This window comes from Diplotaxodon limnothrissa, linkage group LG19, assembly GCF_057381915.1.
Source record: "Diplotaxodon limnothrissa isolate DT_005_m linkage group LG19, D_limnothrissa_male_GT1.1, whole genome shotgun sequence".
Taxonomy (NCBI): Eukaryota; Metazoa; Chordata; class Actinopteri; order Cichliformes; family Cichlidae; genus Diplotaxodon; species Diplotaxodon limnothrissa.
In genome coordinates, this window is record NC_140614.1 from 20,926,696 (window position 1) to 20,938,835 (window position 12,140).

At 40.7% G+C, this 12,140-nt stretch overlaps 2 protein-coding genes across 3 annotated transcripts; one reads left to right on the forward strand and one right to left on the reverse strand.

The window, feature by feature from the left end:
* Nucleotides 1-3,199: 3,199 nt before the first annotated feature.
* fuca2 (alpha-L-fucosidase 2) lies at nt 3,200-6,778 on the reverse strand. The gene is made up of 7 exons (XM_085342713.1): nt 6,494-6,778; nt 6,056-6,243; nt 5,557-5,896; nt 5,263-5,473; nt 4,348-4,538; nt 4,122-4,227; nt 3,200-3,980 (listed from the first exon to the last, which is right to left on the reverse strand). Exons 1-7 carry the CDS (start codon nt 6,682-6,684, stop codon nt 3,843-3,845), a joined length of 1,365 nt encoding a protein of 454 aa, XP_085198839.1. The 5' UTR covers nt 6,685-6,778; the 3' UTR covers nt 3,200-3,842.
* Nucleotides 6,779-6,984: 206 nt separating this feature from the next.
* Nucleotides 6,985-10,996, forward strand: LOC146612120 (putative deoxyribonuclease TATDN3). 2 transcript variants are annotated; one of them, XM_085343034.1, is made up of 10 exons: nt 6,985-7,061; nt 7,145-7,177; nt 7,264-7,337; nt 7,419-7,503; nt 9,101-9,163; nt 9,246-9,355; nt 9,903-9,958; nt 10,055-10,167; nt 10,373-10,453; nt 10,711-10,996. In XM_085343034.1, the coding sequence occupies exons 1-10, from the start codon at nt 7,008-7,010 to the stop codon at nt 10,852-10,854; spliced, it is 813 nt and encodes a 270-aa protein (XP_085199160.1). In that variant the 5' UTR covers nt 6,985-7,007; the 3' UTR covers nt 10,855-10,996. The 2 variants fall into 2 exon arrangements, with proteins under 2 accessions (XP_085199160.1, XP_085199161.1); XM_085343035.1 differs by having other exon boundaries at nt 10,376-10,453.
* Nucleotides 10,997-12,140: the final 1,144 nt, after the last annotated feature.

The following is a 12,140-nucleotide window of genomic DNA, read 5'->3' on the forward strand; positions in this document are numbered from 1 at the left end:
GTTTCCTGATCAGGTTAGTCCACAAATTCCTGTAAACAAAGGGTTAAAGATTTGAAAATGACTCCAGTATTGGCATATAATGTTACTAGTCACCTTTTACATCCTTTTTTGCCTTATTGTTAGATAACAAAATGTGGCACATTGTACCCAGGTAACTACTGCTGTGTTACTTTGTACTTTCTCGTCTATTTTTAACATGTCTGATTGACTTTTGGAATCAAAATCATACATGAATATAGATTAAAACAGTGTCCTTTAAAACACATGACAAACATTTGAATTCGACTTGAATTTTACTGTGAAATTACCTTTGCATAGAGGCCGAACCATCTGATAAAATGTGTCATAACATTCGTTTGAAGCTGCAGGTTTTGCCATCAAGCACATCAAACGAGGTCTTTCCGTGCTTTTGAACTGATTTATGATCACCCCGCCTCAGCCATTTGTGTGAAAAATTTGGCCTTTCGACACAATATAATTTACAGAACTTCAGATACTACACCCCGCTTTGACCCACCTCCTCCTCCTCGTCCTCCTCGGTTTCACTCTTTGCTCTTGGGTGAGAACAACTGGAGGCTTCTATGAATAGGAGTCCTTGGCTTTGGGCTTGCACCAGCTGTGCTTGCTGTGGCTAAGACATGTTTCACAGAGGTCCTCCCCTTAATGCAAAGCTTACACAACAGAGCAATTTATGTAATGACTCGCTGTTGAATTTCACCTCACAGTTCAAAATCTTATCCAAATGGCAAGCATTTTATTTCTCTGCAAAACTGTAATGTCACAGAGCATTTCCTTCAGAAAAGCAGCAACTCGCTGTGCGCTAGAAAAGCAGTGAATGCAGAGTCTGTGTATTGACAGAGTCCCTCCACAGTATGGAATTGCAGAGAGCTATTATTAGATATAGCCTCTAACAAGCCAAAGATGAAGTTGAAGCTAACTAACTGCAGTGCAGCTGAGATCCATTATGCTGTATTCAGTATCTACAGGAGCGGCACTAAAATGGCTGATACTCAATGTGCAGTGAAGGTCAAGTCGTGAGCCTCTATAAATATAATGGTCTGTCCCTCAGGATGTTCCACACACTGCTTGGCATTTCCACTATCTAAAGCTACGCCGTGGCTCTACTGACCAGCTCAAATCTGCCACAAATCTGCATGTGATTGAATGCCACACATGCACCTGACTACTAGCGGGCCTTTAATTATATTAGTCCTAAATTAGAAGGGCAGGGAGGGGGGTTTATGAATGGAAGGAATGAGGTTTTCCTCTTGGCTCACTGTAGTGGCAGTCATATGGCAGCCTGAGATAAGGGGGGGGACTGAACCCAGCAGGTTGAACAAACACAACAACATTAAACTAAAAACCTTCTCACAGAAGCCATTCAGAAAACTTCAACCGATTCACTTTTTTCATCGGCCGTCGACCGCTCCTTTGTCCGTCTCTTCAAGTCAGCCTCTCGAGCAGGCATGCTTATGCCATTATCACAGCAGTACCTGAAAATAATCTAACATGATTGTGTGTTTCCATGGCAACCATGCCAACGTCTGTAACAGTTTCCCAGTTCCTGTCTACATATATAATTACTGCCTGCAGATTACAGAAGCAAGACTGCAGAAATGAGCCGGCAGTGTGTCGACCGCACAGCGAATCACGCAGTTTTCTGTGCTGATTGATAATAAAATGTACACGCAGTCCCAGTGAACATGAAAAATAATAGTTTGAGAAACGGCAAAGATTTGGCTTTGTTGAAGTCTTGCCTTTACTTCAAAGTAATATGCAAATTCATTGCTGCCGGAAATGGAAAACAAGTGGGAGAAAGTCAAGATGGCAAAGTACAGTAACACGTCTGTTTTCAGTTAACTGAGTGTCATTATTCAGTATTACAAGAAAAGTCCTTTTAATGTCTCTGACACCACTAACAACAAATAAGTCACATAAACCTAATGTACTATGCTCAAGTCAGTGCTCTACATCATTTTATTGCTGCTTTGCCTGGGATCATTGTTGAGTTTTTAGGACATGTGGCCTCACACTGGACTCCAGAATCCTTTGGGAGGAATTCAAGATCCACTAAATGACCACACAGTCTCAGAACCTGGGCTGCAAAACAAGCTCAAATCATCTCCTGTCACCACCATTTGTGCTTATATATTGTGTTTGATTTTCTCCAAACATGGCACCATGTGCATGCATTACAGCCAAACATCTCCACTTTGGTCTTGTATTTCCAAAGAAAACTGTTCAGGAGGTCTTGTGGTTTGTTCGTATCCAGTGTTGCAATCCTAAGGTGTGCTGCTTTGTTCTTTTTAGAGAGTAGAGGCTTTTTCTAACTGTGATGGCCTTTAACATGCTAACTGAGGCCTGTGGACTCTTTCTTTGTCACACTACTGTATAGGCAAATAAACTCTACAATATGCAGTCAAACAGAACAAATACATCATTTTAAACAAGTAAGTTCTGTTCCAACTGACCAAACCGAGAAAATAATCTGCACTGCAGTCCTGCCTTTAAATGTCTAAGTTAATTTTTTTGACATCTCAACATTTTTGCTACAAACTTTAAAGGTTTAAAGCCCGGGTTCTCCCAGAATGCAGAATATGTGTATTTCACTATTATTGAGCGTCTATCTGTGCACGCGTTTTGCATCCTTACATCTCTGTTTGTTGTGTTTAGGTGATCAGCTGCGATGTGCGCGTACCAGGCTGGGGATAGCCTGCTGAAATTAGGGTATGTGTGTGGGGTGGGGGGGTTGCACAGACGTGAGAAGAACCCCTTGCAAACCCCCCATCAGCACGTCATGGAACATTTGCAGAACAGGAACCTCCCACCTTAAAGGCGTGCAACAGAGAGCAGACACAACAGTGAGATCTGCCCTGCACCGGACTCTCTATCTCAGTTGACAAATACTCCTGCAGCTGCTGTGGTTTCAGTGCAGAAAAAGAGCAAAGACCAGCTTTGAAAGAAATTCTGCAGAGGCTTACCGGTCAGTGTGCAACATGAAAATAACTTCACCGCTGCTGCATTTTTCAGAGCCAGAAGAGGATGTGTTGTTTTCCCGGTTCATCTGTGCACAGCGGGGGTGCATAGATCTGTTTTGCACCGTCAGACTGCTTAAAATGTCCCAGGCGGCTAGGGCGTTACCCATGTTGACACAAGGGGGCGCCAAAGGGAGGCAACAAATGAGAACAAGTCAGTGTAATAAAGGTTGATTTTATTGAAACATTTATTAAAAATGAATCAAACCGATCAGTGCAACAGGCTTATCAAACTTCCCACAAAGCACATCTCAAAGAAAAGGTGCAATTCACAGTGTTTAATGTCACTGCTCCCAAAATTACAGAAAGTGGCCTGGGTTTCTGGGTGAGAAACTAAAGGAAAACCACGGTGTTCTGTGTAAAAATGTCAAGCAGGCCCAGCTGAAACTCTATCAAGATAGCAAGAAAAAAAAAGGCGTTACAAGTGAAAAGGGATTCATTAGGAACAATGAGTAAAGCAATATTGGCATTTACAGATAGGGAAAAGTTTACTAAATGGAATTGGAAACTGTGGTCAACACCGCACATTTGTTGACTCTGATGCTTGTGCATTAGTGCGATTTATTATTTATTAGTTATTTATTTGTAAAAAATGTTTGGAATCATGTATGATTTTCGTTCCACTTCTCACGTGTACACCACTTTGTATTAATCTTTCACGTGGAATTCCAATAAAATTGATTCACGTTTGTGGCTGTAATGTGACAAAATGTGGAAAAGTTCAAGGGGGCCGAATACTTTTGCAAGCCACTGTATAATCCTTCCTTTCTGCTCCATCAGTTCCTCTTCAAGTGATGTGATTTTCCTTTAAGTGGCACCAGTCAGCTTCAGTGTCCAGGCCCACTGGCATGGCATCTGGCTAAAGGAGAGCTGGGGCAGGTAAACCTGCAGCCCACTGGGCTTTACAGGCTCCCACTTCAGAGGGCCATAACCAAGAAGCACCACCTTTTTTGTTAAACAAAAGGAAGTTATGAATAAAGTTCAGATCTCACACAAGGTTCTGCATTTTATTGCCATGTACACTAATATCAGTTTAAATATAAGAAGCTGGCATCGCAACATTATTAGGTATTGAGTCAGTCTTACCTGAGTTTGCCCAGTAACCACTGGCTCATTCAGAATCACTGATCCATTATTTGGCCACTTGAGTAAGATGGAAAATATGTTTTTTTCCTGGGGTCTGAACGTGTACCTGTTGAAGATCAGACCCATTAATTACCTCTGATTTTATCAATCTATATATTTTTTTTCTATAACTTTCTATAGATAAATATCAATGTAGCCTTATAAAAAAAAAAAGTTGTGGACCCACCACAGATCTGGAGTGAGGCTGTCATTCTGAGCTCGCCATGCTGTCGTGTTATAGATGGCCTCCCCATTGACCTTCAGCCACTGACCAATCTGCCTCAAACGCTCCTCAAAGATCGGAGCGATTCTTCCATCGTGTGTGGGGCCGATATTCATCAGCAGGTTTCCTCCACAGGACACAGTCTCCACCAGTGTCTGAAACACACACACACGGACACACATTAAAGTGGACATGACTGGAAATTATTACAAGCGATTTTTGACACATAAACATGAACAAACAAAGCCACAAGAAGGGCTCCAGATCAGCGTTTGACCCTCGAGCCAAACGAACTTCAATCTAACGTGACTGCTCCCTTGTCTGGGTCTGGAGGCGTGTTTTAAAGTAAAACAAGGGGGGACTCCTAACATTTTAACCACAGAATGGCATCACTGCTCAGCTGGCTCACCTTGGCTTGCAGAGCGACCCTCGGGCTATAGTTTCTAACTTAATTCTCTAGTGCCGCTGACTCAGGTTGAACTCCCATATATTTATCTCTATCCCATTTTCTTTCCTCTTTAATGACACTCACTCATGTGATGATATTTTGTCATTCTTCTTGTTGATTTTTTTTTATTGATTTTACTGTTTTAATTATTTTATCTTTTTGTAAATTACACAGACAAGTCTTGCATTTTTGCATCTTTTTAACTTGTTGATTTAACTCTCGTGGGTTTACATTTTTAAGTGTAGTCATGGTATGTTTTTTGTAAGTGATGGCTGCTAGTAACAAAATGCCTAAAGATACAATTTAAAATTGCAGAGTCGTAGGAAATGTGTTGAAAAGAGTAAAGAAGCATTAGGTAAATTTCTCAATGACTCATTTAATCACAGTGAATCTGTTTTAGTTTAGAGGTGAATACGATTTTCAGCTCTCACCGACACAAGCTGATCGACGGTGAGGTAATCGCTGAGAGGAGCGTTACGTCTGTAACCCCAGGACTTTTTGTCAATGGTCATGCAGTTTTCCCATTTGTGCTTGAGCAGGTGTCCTGGGTGGTAGCGATCAGAACAGGTGTAATATCCACCGTGTGTGCAGATGGAGCCATAGCCCCACCGATCATTCGTCACCACCGTGTCACGTACTGGACTGTTGAGAAGATTTCAGTCAGCTCAGTTTTTATATCCATGATGGGAAAAAAGCTAAAAATAATGCACATTTTGCAAGTTTACCTGTCATTATAGAGCCAAGCTAAGAAACCAGTGCTGTTCCAGTACTTGTCAGGCGCGTCTCCATCTCCATCAGACCACAGCACCTCTGGTTTGTACTTGACAACAAGCTCGTAAAGCTCAGGCAGAGTTTTACTGGTAGGAAAGTAGTTTGTAGTGAAGACATTGGCAGCGTCCAGCTCAAAGAGTGGGTTAAACCATTCGAAGAGGGAGTGATACAACCCTACACGAATGTCCCCGTTATTGCGAAGAGCTGTCACCACTTCATCCACCAGGTCTCTCTTTGGTCCAATATCCACCGCATTCCAGTTCCAGGAGTTCTTTGAGCCCCAGAGTGTGAAACCTGAGAAATACACCAACAAAACAGAACATCTCTTGTGTGGTTGAAGGACAGTCATACATCGCTGACACCAATACTGACATCAGACTACTTCTTCAGAAAAAAAAAAGAACACTGTAGCTGGCATATATAAACACAGCGATGCACAAAAATGTGGTGTACCTTCATGGTGTTTTGTGGTCAGAACGATGTACTTTGCTCCCGATGAGGCGAAGATGTCGGTCCATTCTTTGGCATCAAAGAACTCAGCAGTGAACAGCGGTGCAAAGTCCTGATACTTGAAGTCTGGAGGATAATTCCTCTGCATGAAGTCCACATATGGCTTTTGCTTTTGCTTTTGCCAGTACCACCTGTGTAACAAATAAAATGTAAAATGTGTCATCACTGTAAAAACTTGTAAAACTTTTAAGCTGTACTGCCACTGTTGCCATGATGTAAAACATATGGGATCTCCGACAGGATAGATGGTGGGTTCCTGGATAAGTCCGAAGTCGGAATTTCCAATGAATGAGTTGTTCCCTAGATTTCACAGACCCTCTTGCCCTCACTGATTGTCTGCAAAAGTTTAAATGATCTGGTAATGTCAAAAGAAGAACTCACCAGAACCATTCGCTGCCAAAGCTCGGGACAGAAAAGACACCCCAGTGTATGAAGATGCCGAACTTTGCCTGGTCATACCATTCTGGCAGCGGTCTGGAGTCGATGGACTTCCAGTTGGGTTCGTATTTGGCATTATTGGCCCCGATCTGCAGGATCAATAAAAGCAAAGGAAAGACTGCTAAAGCTCCCATTTCAGTGTCGCACACAGATCCGACTTCACTCTTTAGACGTCATATGACTGTGAGTAAAGTTGCGGAACTGACACTGGCAGGAGAAAAACAAACAAGGAAGTGAAAACGGCTGGTTTAACCTGAAGAACCAGGTACGTTTGATTTCTTTCCGTTTACTTCCCGTTCAACCCGTTCAACCAATAATTTCTAAGAGAGCACCGCCCTCTCGAGCTGCGCAGTGTCATCGATCTCGCGCACTGACGAGCCCACACGTGCACATGCGCAGTCGGATTTTATTGGAGGAAGCGGGTTTGTTTTGATTTTGAGGGCTAAACAACGTCCACATGCACGGCTACGTTGACTGCCACTGTCACATCTCTGCGGGGGATTTTGACAAGGTATTAACGCTTGTTTACGGACTGAAAATTAATTTTTTATCTTTAGCAACCTTAATTTAACCTTTCCACGTTTTTTTGGCCAGGATGTAGAAGAGGTGATCGAAAATTCAAAAAAGGTGAGATCCTCGTGAGTAAAAGCTGTAAGTTAGTCAGATATTTGTTGTTTTAAAGATAATTTCTGGTTGTTTTTACTCTTGTCCAGGCTGGCTTGTTGGCGTTATTAGCTGTGGCCGAGCATTCAAGGGAATTTGAGAAGATTATAGAGTTGTCACAGAGGTACCCAGCACTGTTTAAATGATGATGTATCTGTACTGTGTAGGTCGCGGTTTTGTAATTTCCTGCTGTAATTTTCTCCAGGTTTCCAGGTTTCATTTTCCCCTGCTTAGGAGTTCACCCTGTTCAAGAAGTATCCCCCGAGCAGCAGAGGGGTGCTTGCCTTCAGGTAGGATTGCTGCAGTTTAAAATCTTTTTCCACCCATGCTGTTAACATAAGCTAGTGGTGTCACAACTACCTCCGGAAAACAGAAATCTCCTTGGATTTGAGAATTTATAGTGCATCATATCATAGAAACGACACCAGTGAAGGTTACGAATGACCTTCTCATGGCCTCTGAGAGTGGACCCAGTCCTTGTGCTTGTCCTGGTACTCAGTGCAGCATTCAGTACCACTGATCGAAACATTTTACTTCAGAGATAAGAATACAGCTGTGGTCATTAAAGGAAATACACTGCCCAAGTTTAAATTGTATCTGTTTGTTCATGTAAACAGGGAGTCTTTACACGCAAACGTTAGTCATGGAGTTCCACAGAGTTCTGTGCTGGGACCAATACTTTTTACATTGTAAATGCTTCGCTTAGGCAGTTATATTAAAAAATGCTGCATGCTTTTTCATTATTTTGTAGCTGATACCCTGCTATATTTATCTATGAAGCCAGATGACAAAAATTAATTAGTTAAACTACAGGAATGATTTCAAGACATAAAGGCCTGAATGAGCTCTAATATCCTGCTTCTAAATTCAGATAAAACTGAGGTTATTATATTCAGCTGTAAAAATCAGAGAAACATGGGGTCTAACCAAATTCCTGGTATGGATAGAATTACTTTGGCCTCCAGTAGCACTACGAGGAATCTTGAAGTGCCTTACAAATATGTAAGATTGTTTCCTTTTATCTGTGTAGTGTCTAAAAGTAGGAACATCCTGTCTCAGAGTGATGCTGAAAAAATAGTTCATGACTTTATTACTGCAAGGGTGAACTATTGTAAGTTATTATCAGGCTGTTCTTGAACTTCCCTGAAAAGCCTTCATTTGATACAAAACACTGCAGCAAGAGTACTAATGGGGGATGAGAAAGATGGCTCATATTTCTTTATTCACCAGAAGGCCACAAACACAACAGCCAGCTGATCCGAACAGCCATGTAGAGCGTAAACAAGTATTGTTGTATTGTGGCTTTATGAAAATATAACATCCATCTAGCCACCCATCTTCATTTGCTTATCAAATTGAGGGTCACGATGTGCTGGACTGTATTCCAGCTATTTTAGGGTGAAAGGGATGGATGGGGTACACTCTGACAGGTCACCAGTGTGTCTCATTATTAGTGTTTCAGTCTGATCTTAAAAAAATCAATTGTGGTACTCAGTGGTGGAAAAAAACAGCAGCGCTTCTTTCCTGAAATAGTGTGGATGATTCATTCTTTCTGCAATTTTGCAGTAAAATGGTAAATGGCCTGTATTTGTATAGCGCTTTACTAGTCCCTAATCCACCCATTCACACACACTGGTGATGGCAAGCTACATTGTAGCCACAGCCACCCTGGGGCGCACTGACAGAGGCGAGGCTGCCAGACACTGGCACCACCGGGCCCTCTGACAGTTAATTTTCCTGTGTTTCTCTTCCTCCACCACAGCTGTAGTTTTCTCAGAAAACAGTAAAAACATTGTAATTTTGACTGCTTGTAAATTTAAAAAAATTGGATGAGTTATTTCTGGTTTATGCAGTTAGATTCAGGAGTGTGTTCTGTGTGTTTTGCAGGATCTGGATGCTGCTTTGCCTATCATAGAGAAATACAAAGACCAACTTGTTGCCATTGGGGAGGTAAAGATTGAGCATCTTTGATTCACCTTCGTTGGTTTTCTTTATTAACTACAATGATATTACAGCTTGTTTGCCGTTGTAGGTTGGTTTGGATTTTACACCCCGATATGTCAGAAGCGACACCGATAAGGAGAATCAAAGGCTGGTCCTGATTCGTCAAGCACAGATAGCCAAGGAGCTGGACCTCCCGCTGTGAGTCTTGAGATATTTATTATTAAGGCTATTCTCTGAAATTCATGTGGTACATTTATTAGCATTTTTTTAAGCAAAGACTAATTAAGAGCTTTCCTGGGAGGTGTAGCAATATATACAGTACAAATATTAATGTGTATTGTTTTTGGGTTGGGGTTTTTTTTTGTTTTGTTTTTAATAGAAGAAGAGTCTTTCAGCCACTCCCTTATTCAGAAGGGGTCTGCACAGTAGATAGCTTTGCATATTTGATTTGGTAGATATTAATGCCAGATTCCCTTCGCAACACAACCCTAAAGGGATCTGTGTCACCTCTTGGTATCAAACCAGGGACGATCCATACATTCGGCAAATGTGTAAACTACAATTAAAGTGTAAAAACCTAAATAAGACAGAGAAGAACTCCATAAGAAAACAAACATTTACATTTGCAGAAATTAAAGCGATCAAAATCTAAGGTTTATGAGACAATGACCGACACAGTATATTACAGAATCCTTCTATAATACATTGTGTTTGTTTATTTGTTTTCTTTTTTTTTTGGCTTTAGAAATGTTCATTCAAGGTCTGCAGGAAGACCCACCATTCAGCTCCTGAAGGAGCAAGGTGAACACCTAAGTTTATTCTGTCTGTTTGCATGTGAGTGAACAGTTTTCTTGAGTGTATGAGAAATAAACTGCAGTTCCTCTGTATTGCCACTAGGTGTCAGAAAAGTCCTTCTTCATGCTTTTGATGGGAAACCGTCTGTTGCTATGGAGGGAGTGAAGGCCGGCTATTTCTTTTCTATCCCTCCATCCATAATAAGGAGTGAGCAGGTACAGCCGAGCATGCAGTCAGCTTATCTGTCATTCGTGTGTAAACAGACCAAACTAGTTTATTTAATTGACACAGGTAACAGTTGTATGTGAGTATTTACACTCCCCACACAGCACTGGCATGTTGACTTTGTTTTCATTGGTTGACTTTATCACATTGAGCATTAATGATTTATGGTGATCTGTGTGTGTATTTTCCACTAAGAAGCAGAAACTTGTGAAACAGCTGCCGTTAGAGAACATCTGTCTAGAAACTGATTCTCCAGCTCTCGGCCCAGAAAAACAGGTTGAGTATTTAAAAATGTCTTATATTATCTTTGTTTGGGAGGAGTAATTTAATATTTTCTTTATGTATTACAAAGAAAATTGTATAATAAATGTTCTAGTTTCTAGATAAGATAGATACGATACCTTTATTAGTCCCACAAGGGGAAATTTCATGAAATTTCCCCTTAATTACAACTAGTTTGTTTTAATTAATATAGTTGATAATATGATAACTATAAGAATCGATACAACAATTGTCCCTTGTCCTGACTGCAGGTGAGAAATGAGCCAAAAAACATTTGTGTCTCTGCCGAGTACATCAGTAAGATCAAAGGGGTGTCGCTGGAGAAGGTGATGGAGGTGACGACACAAAACGCTCTCCAACTCTTTCCGAAGCTGAAGGCTGCCATCAGACCTTGACGGAGAGCACAAAGAATATTTTATCTATCAAAAAATGCCTTGAAGGATTTGCCAAGGAAAAATTATATATATGATGGAAACAAAATGCCCTACGGTGTAAAAAGCAAAACAAAAACATGAGAAAATAAAGACAAGTTTACAAACTCGCATCCAAGTTGTGCTTTTTTTGTGCATTTGACACATCTGAAATTCCTGCCACTGACATCCTGCATGCCAGTTTTATATCCTAGCGTAAGCAGAGCAGTAGCAGTTATTTCCTTGATCACTTTTTCAAATTAAAAGGCAATTCATTGTAACTTCATGACAGCTGATGCTACCACACTCTGATGGCAAACTTCACAGCTGCATGGGGGTAGTGTTGCCTTCACGTGCACCTCATAATTTTCTGCATTTTCACTTTTGAGCTCTGAAGTTGCTTTTTTTTAAAACCAATTATGAAACTAAATTTCATTCTTGTTTTTTTTTTTTTTTTACAAAAGAACAAATTGAACTCAGTGGTCAGTTTACACTAGTGGTACACTAAGCTAGTTTAATACCACAAGACTGTAATCAATTCTGCTTTCAGACTAAATAATAGAATTATGTCTGCTGCTTTTGTGTTTGCACATCTTAGATTTAGAAAATCAGTGAATTGATTTGATTTGTTTGAGTTGTGAGATAGATAAGATTCAGCTGAGTTGTACTGACATGCCATCTGGAGAAACTAGTTCAGGGCCATCTCTAGCAGATTAGACCTCTGTAATGGACTTTTGTCCAGTCTTTCTAAGACAGTGATAAAAAAAGCTTCAACTTATCCAGAACGCAGCTGCTAGAGTCTTAAAGACTAAAAGAGCTGAATGTAATCCAGCCAAGCAGTTCTCAGATTACTGCACAGGTTCATTTTGTCTGCCAGAGAATACATTCTAAAAATATTATTGCTTATTCATAAACTTTTACCCACAGTATATTGTAGATATGCTGATCTCAGACTGGCAGATTCTGAGTTACTCTAAAATGAAACTGAATACCTTTTAAGTAAAGTTTCTTTACCTTCTATCAAACTTTAAGAAAACATTGCATTGCATCATGATTAAATGATATAAAAAAAACATCCCTTTTGTCTATGTAGATATTAGAGGCATTTCCAGATTTTTTTTTAAAAGGGGGGCGTGGTCACGGGGGACCACGAAGTGCAGAGGCAGATGTGCATTGTGTTCCCCTGTGTTCTGAAATACAATTTCAGGCTCATGTGCATATCATGTGTCCTATCACAGATTTTTTTGGGTAAAAAGTGGTGTTGGACAAGA

Excerpts from the sequence above, each read along its gene's own strand:
- LOC146612120 (XM_085343034.1), top strand. The coding sequence starts at position 7,008 with ATGCACGGCTACGTTGACTGCCACTGTCACATCTCTGCGGGGGATTTT. Across the intron at positions 9,356-9,902 it reads AAGGAGCTGGACCTCCCGCT|AAATGTTCATTCAAGGTCTG; the intron begins GTGAGTCTTGAG and ends TTTTGGCTTTAG. Across the intron at positions 10,454-10,710 it reads CTCTCGGCCCAGAAAAACAG|GTGAGAAATGAGCCAAAAAA; the intron begins GTTGAGTATTTA and ends TCCTGACTGCAG.
- fuca2 (XM_085342713.1), bottom strand. The coding sequence starts at position 6,684 with ATGGGAGCTTTAGCAGTCTTTCCTTTGCTTTTATTGATCCTGCAGATC. Across the intron at positions 6,244-6,493 it reads TTTGGCAGCGAATGGTTCTG|GTGGTACTGGCAAAAGCAAA; the intron begins GTGAGTTCTTCT and ends TTTGTTACACAG. Across the intron at positions 4,228-4,347 it reads AGCCTCACTCCAGATCTGTG|GTACACGTTCAGACCCCAGG; the intron begins GTGGGTCCACAA and ends GATCTTCAACAG.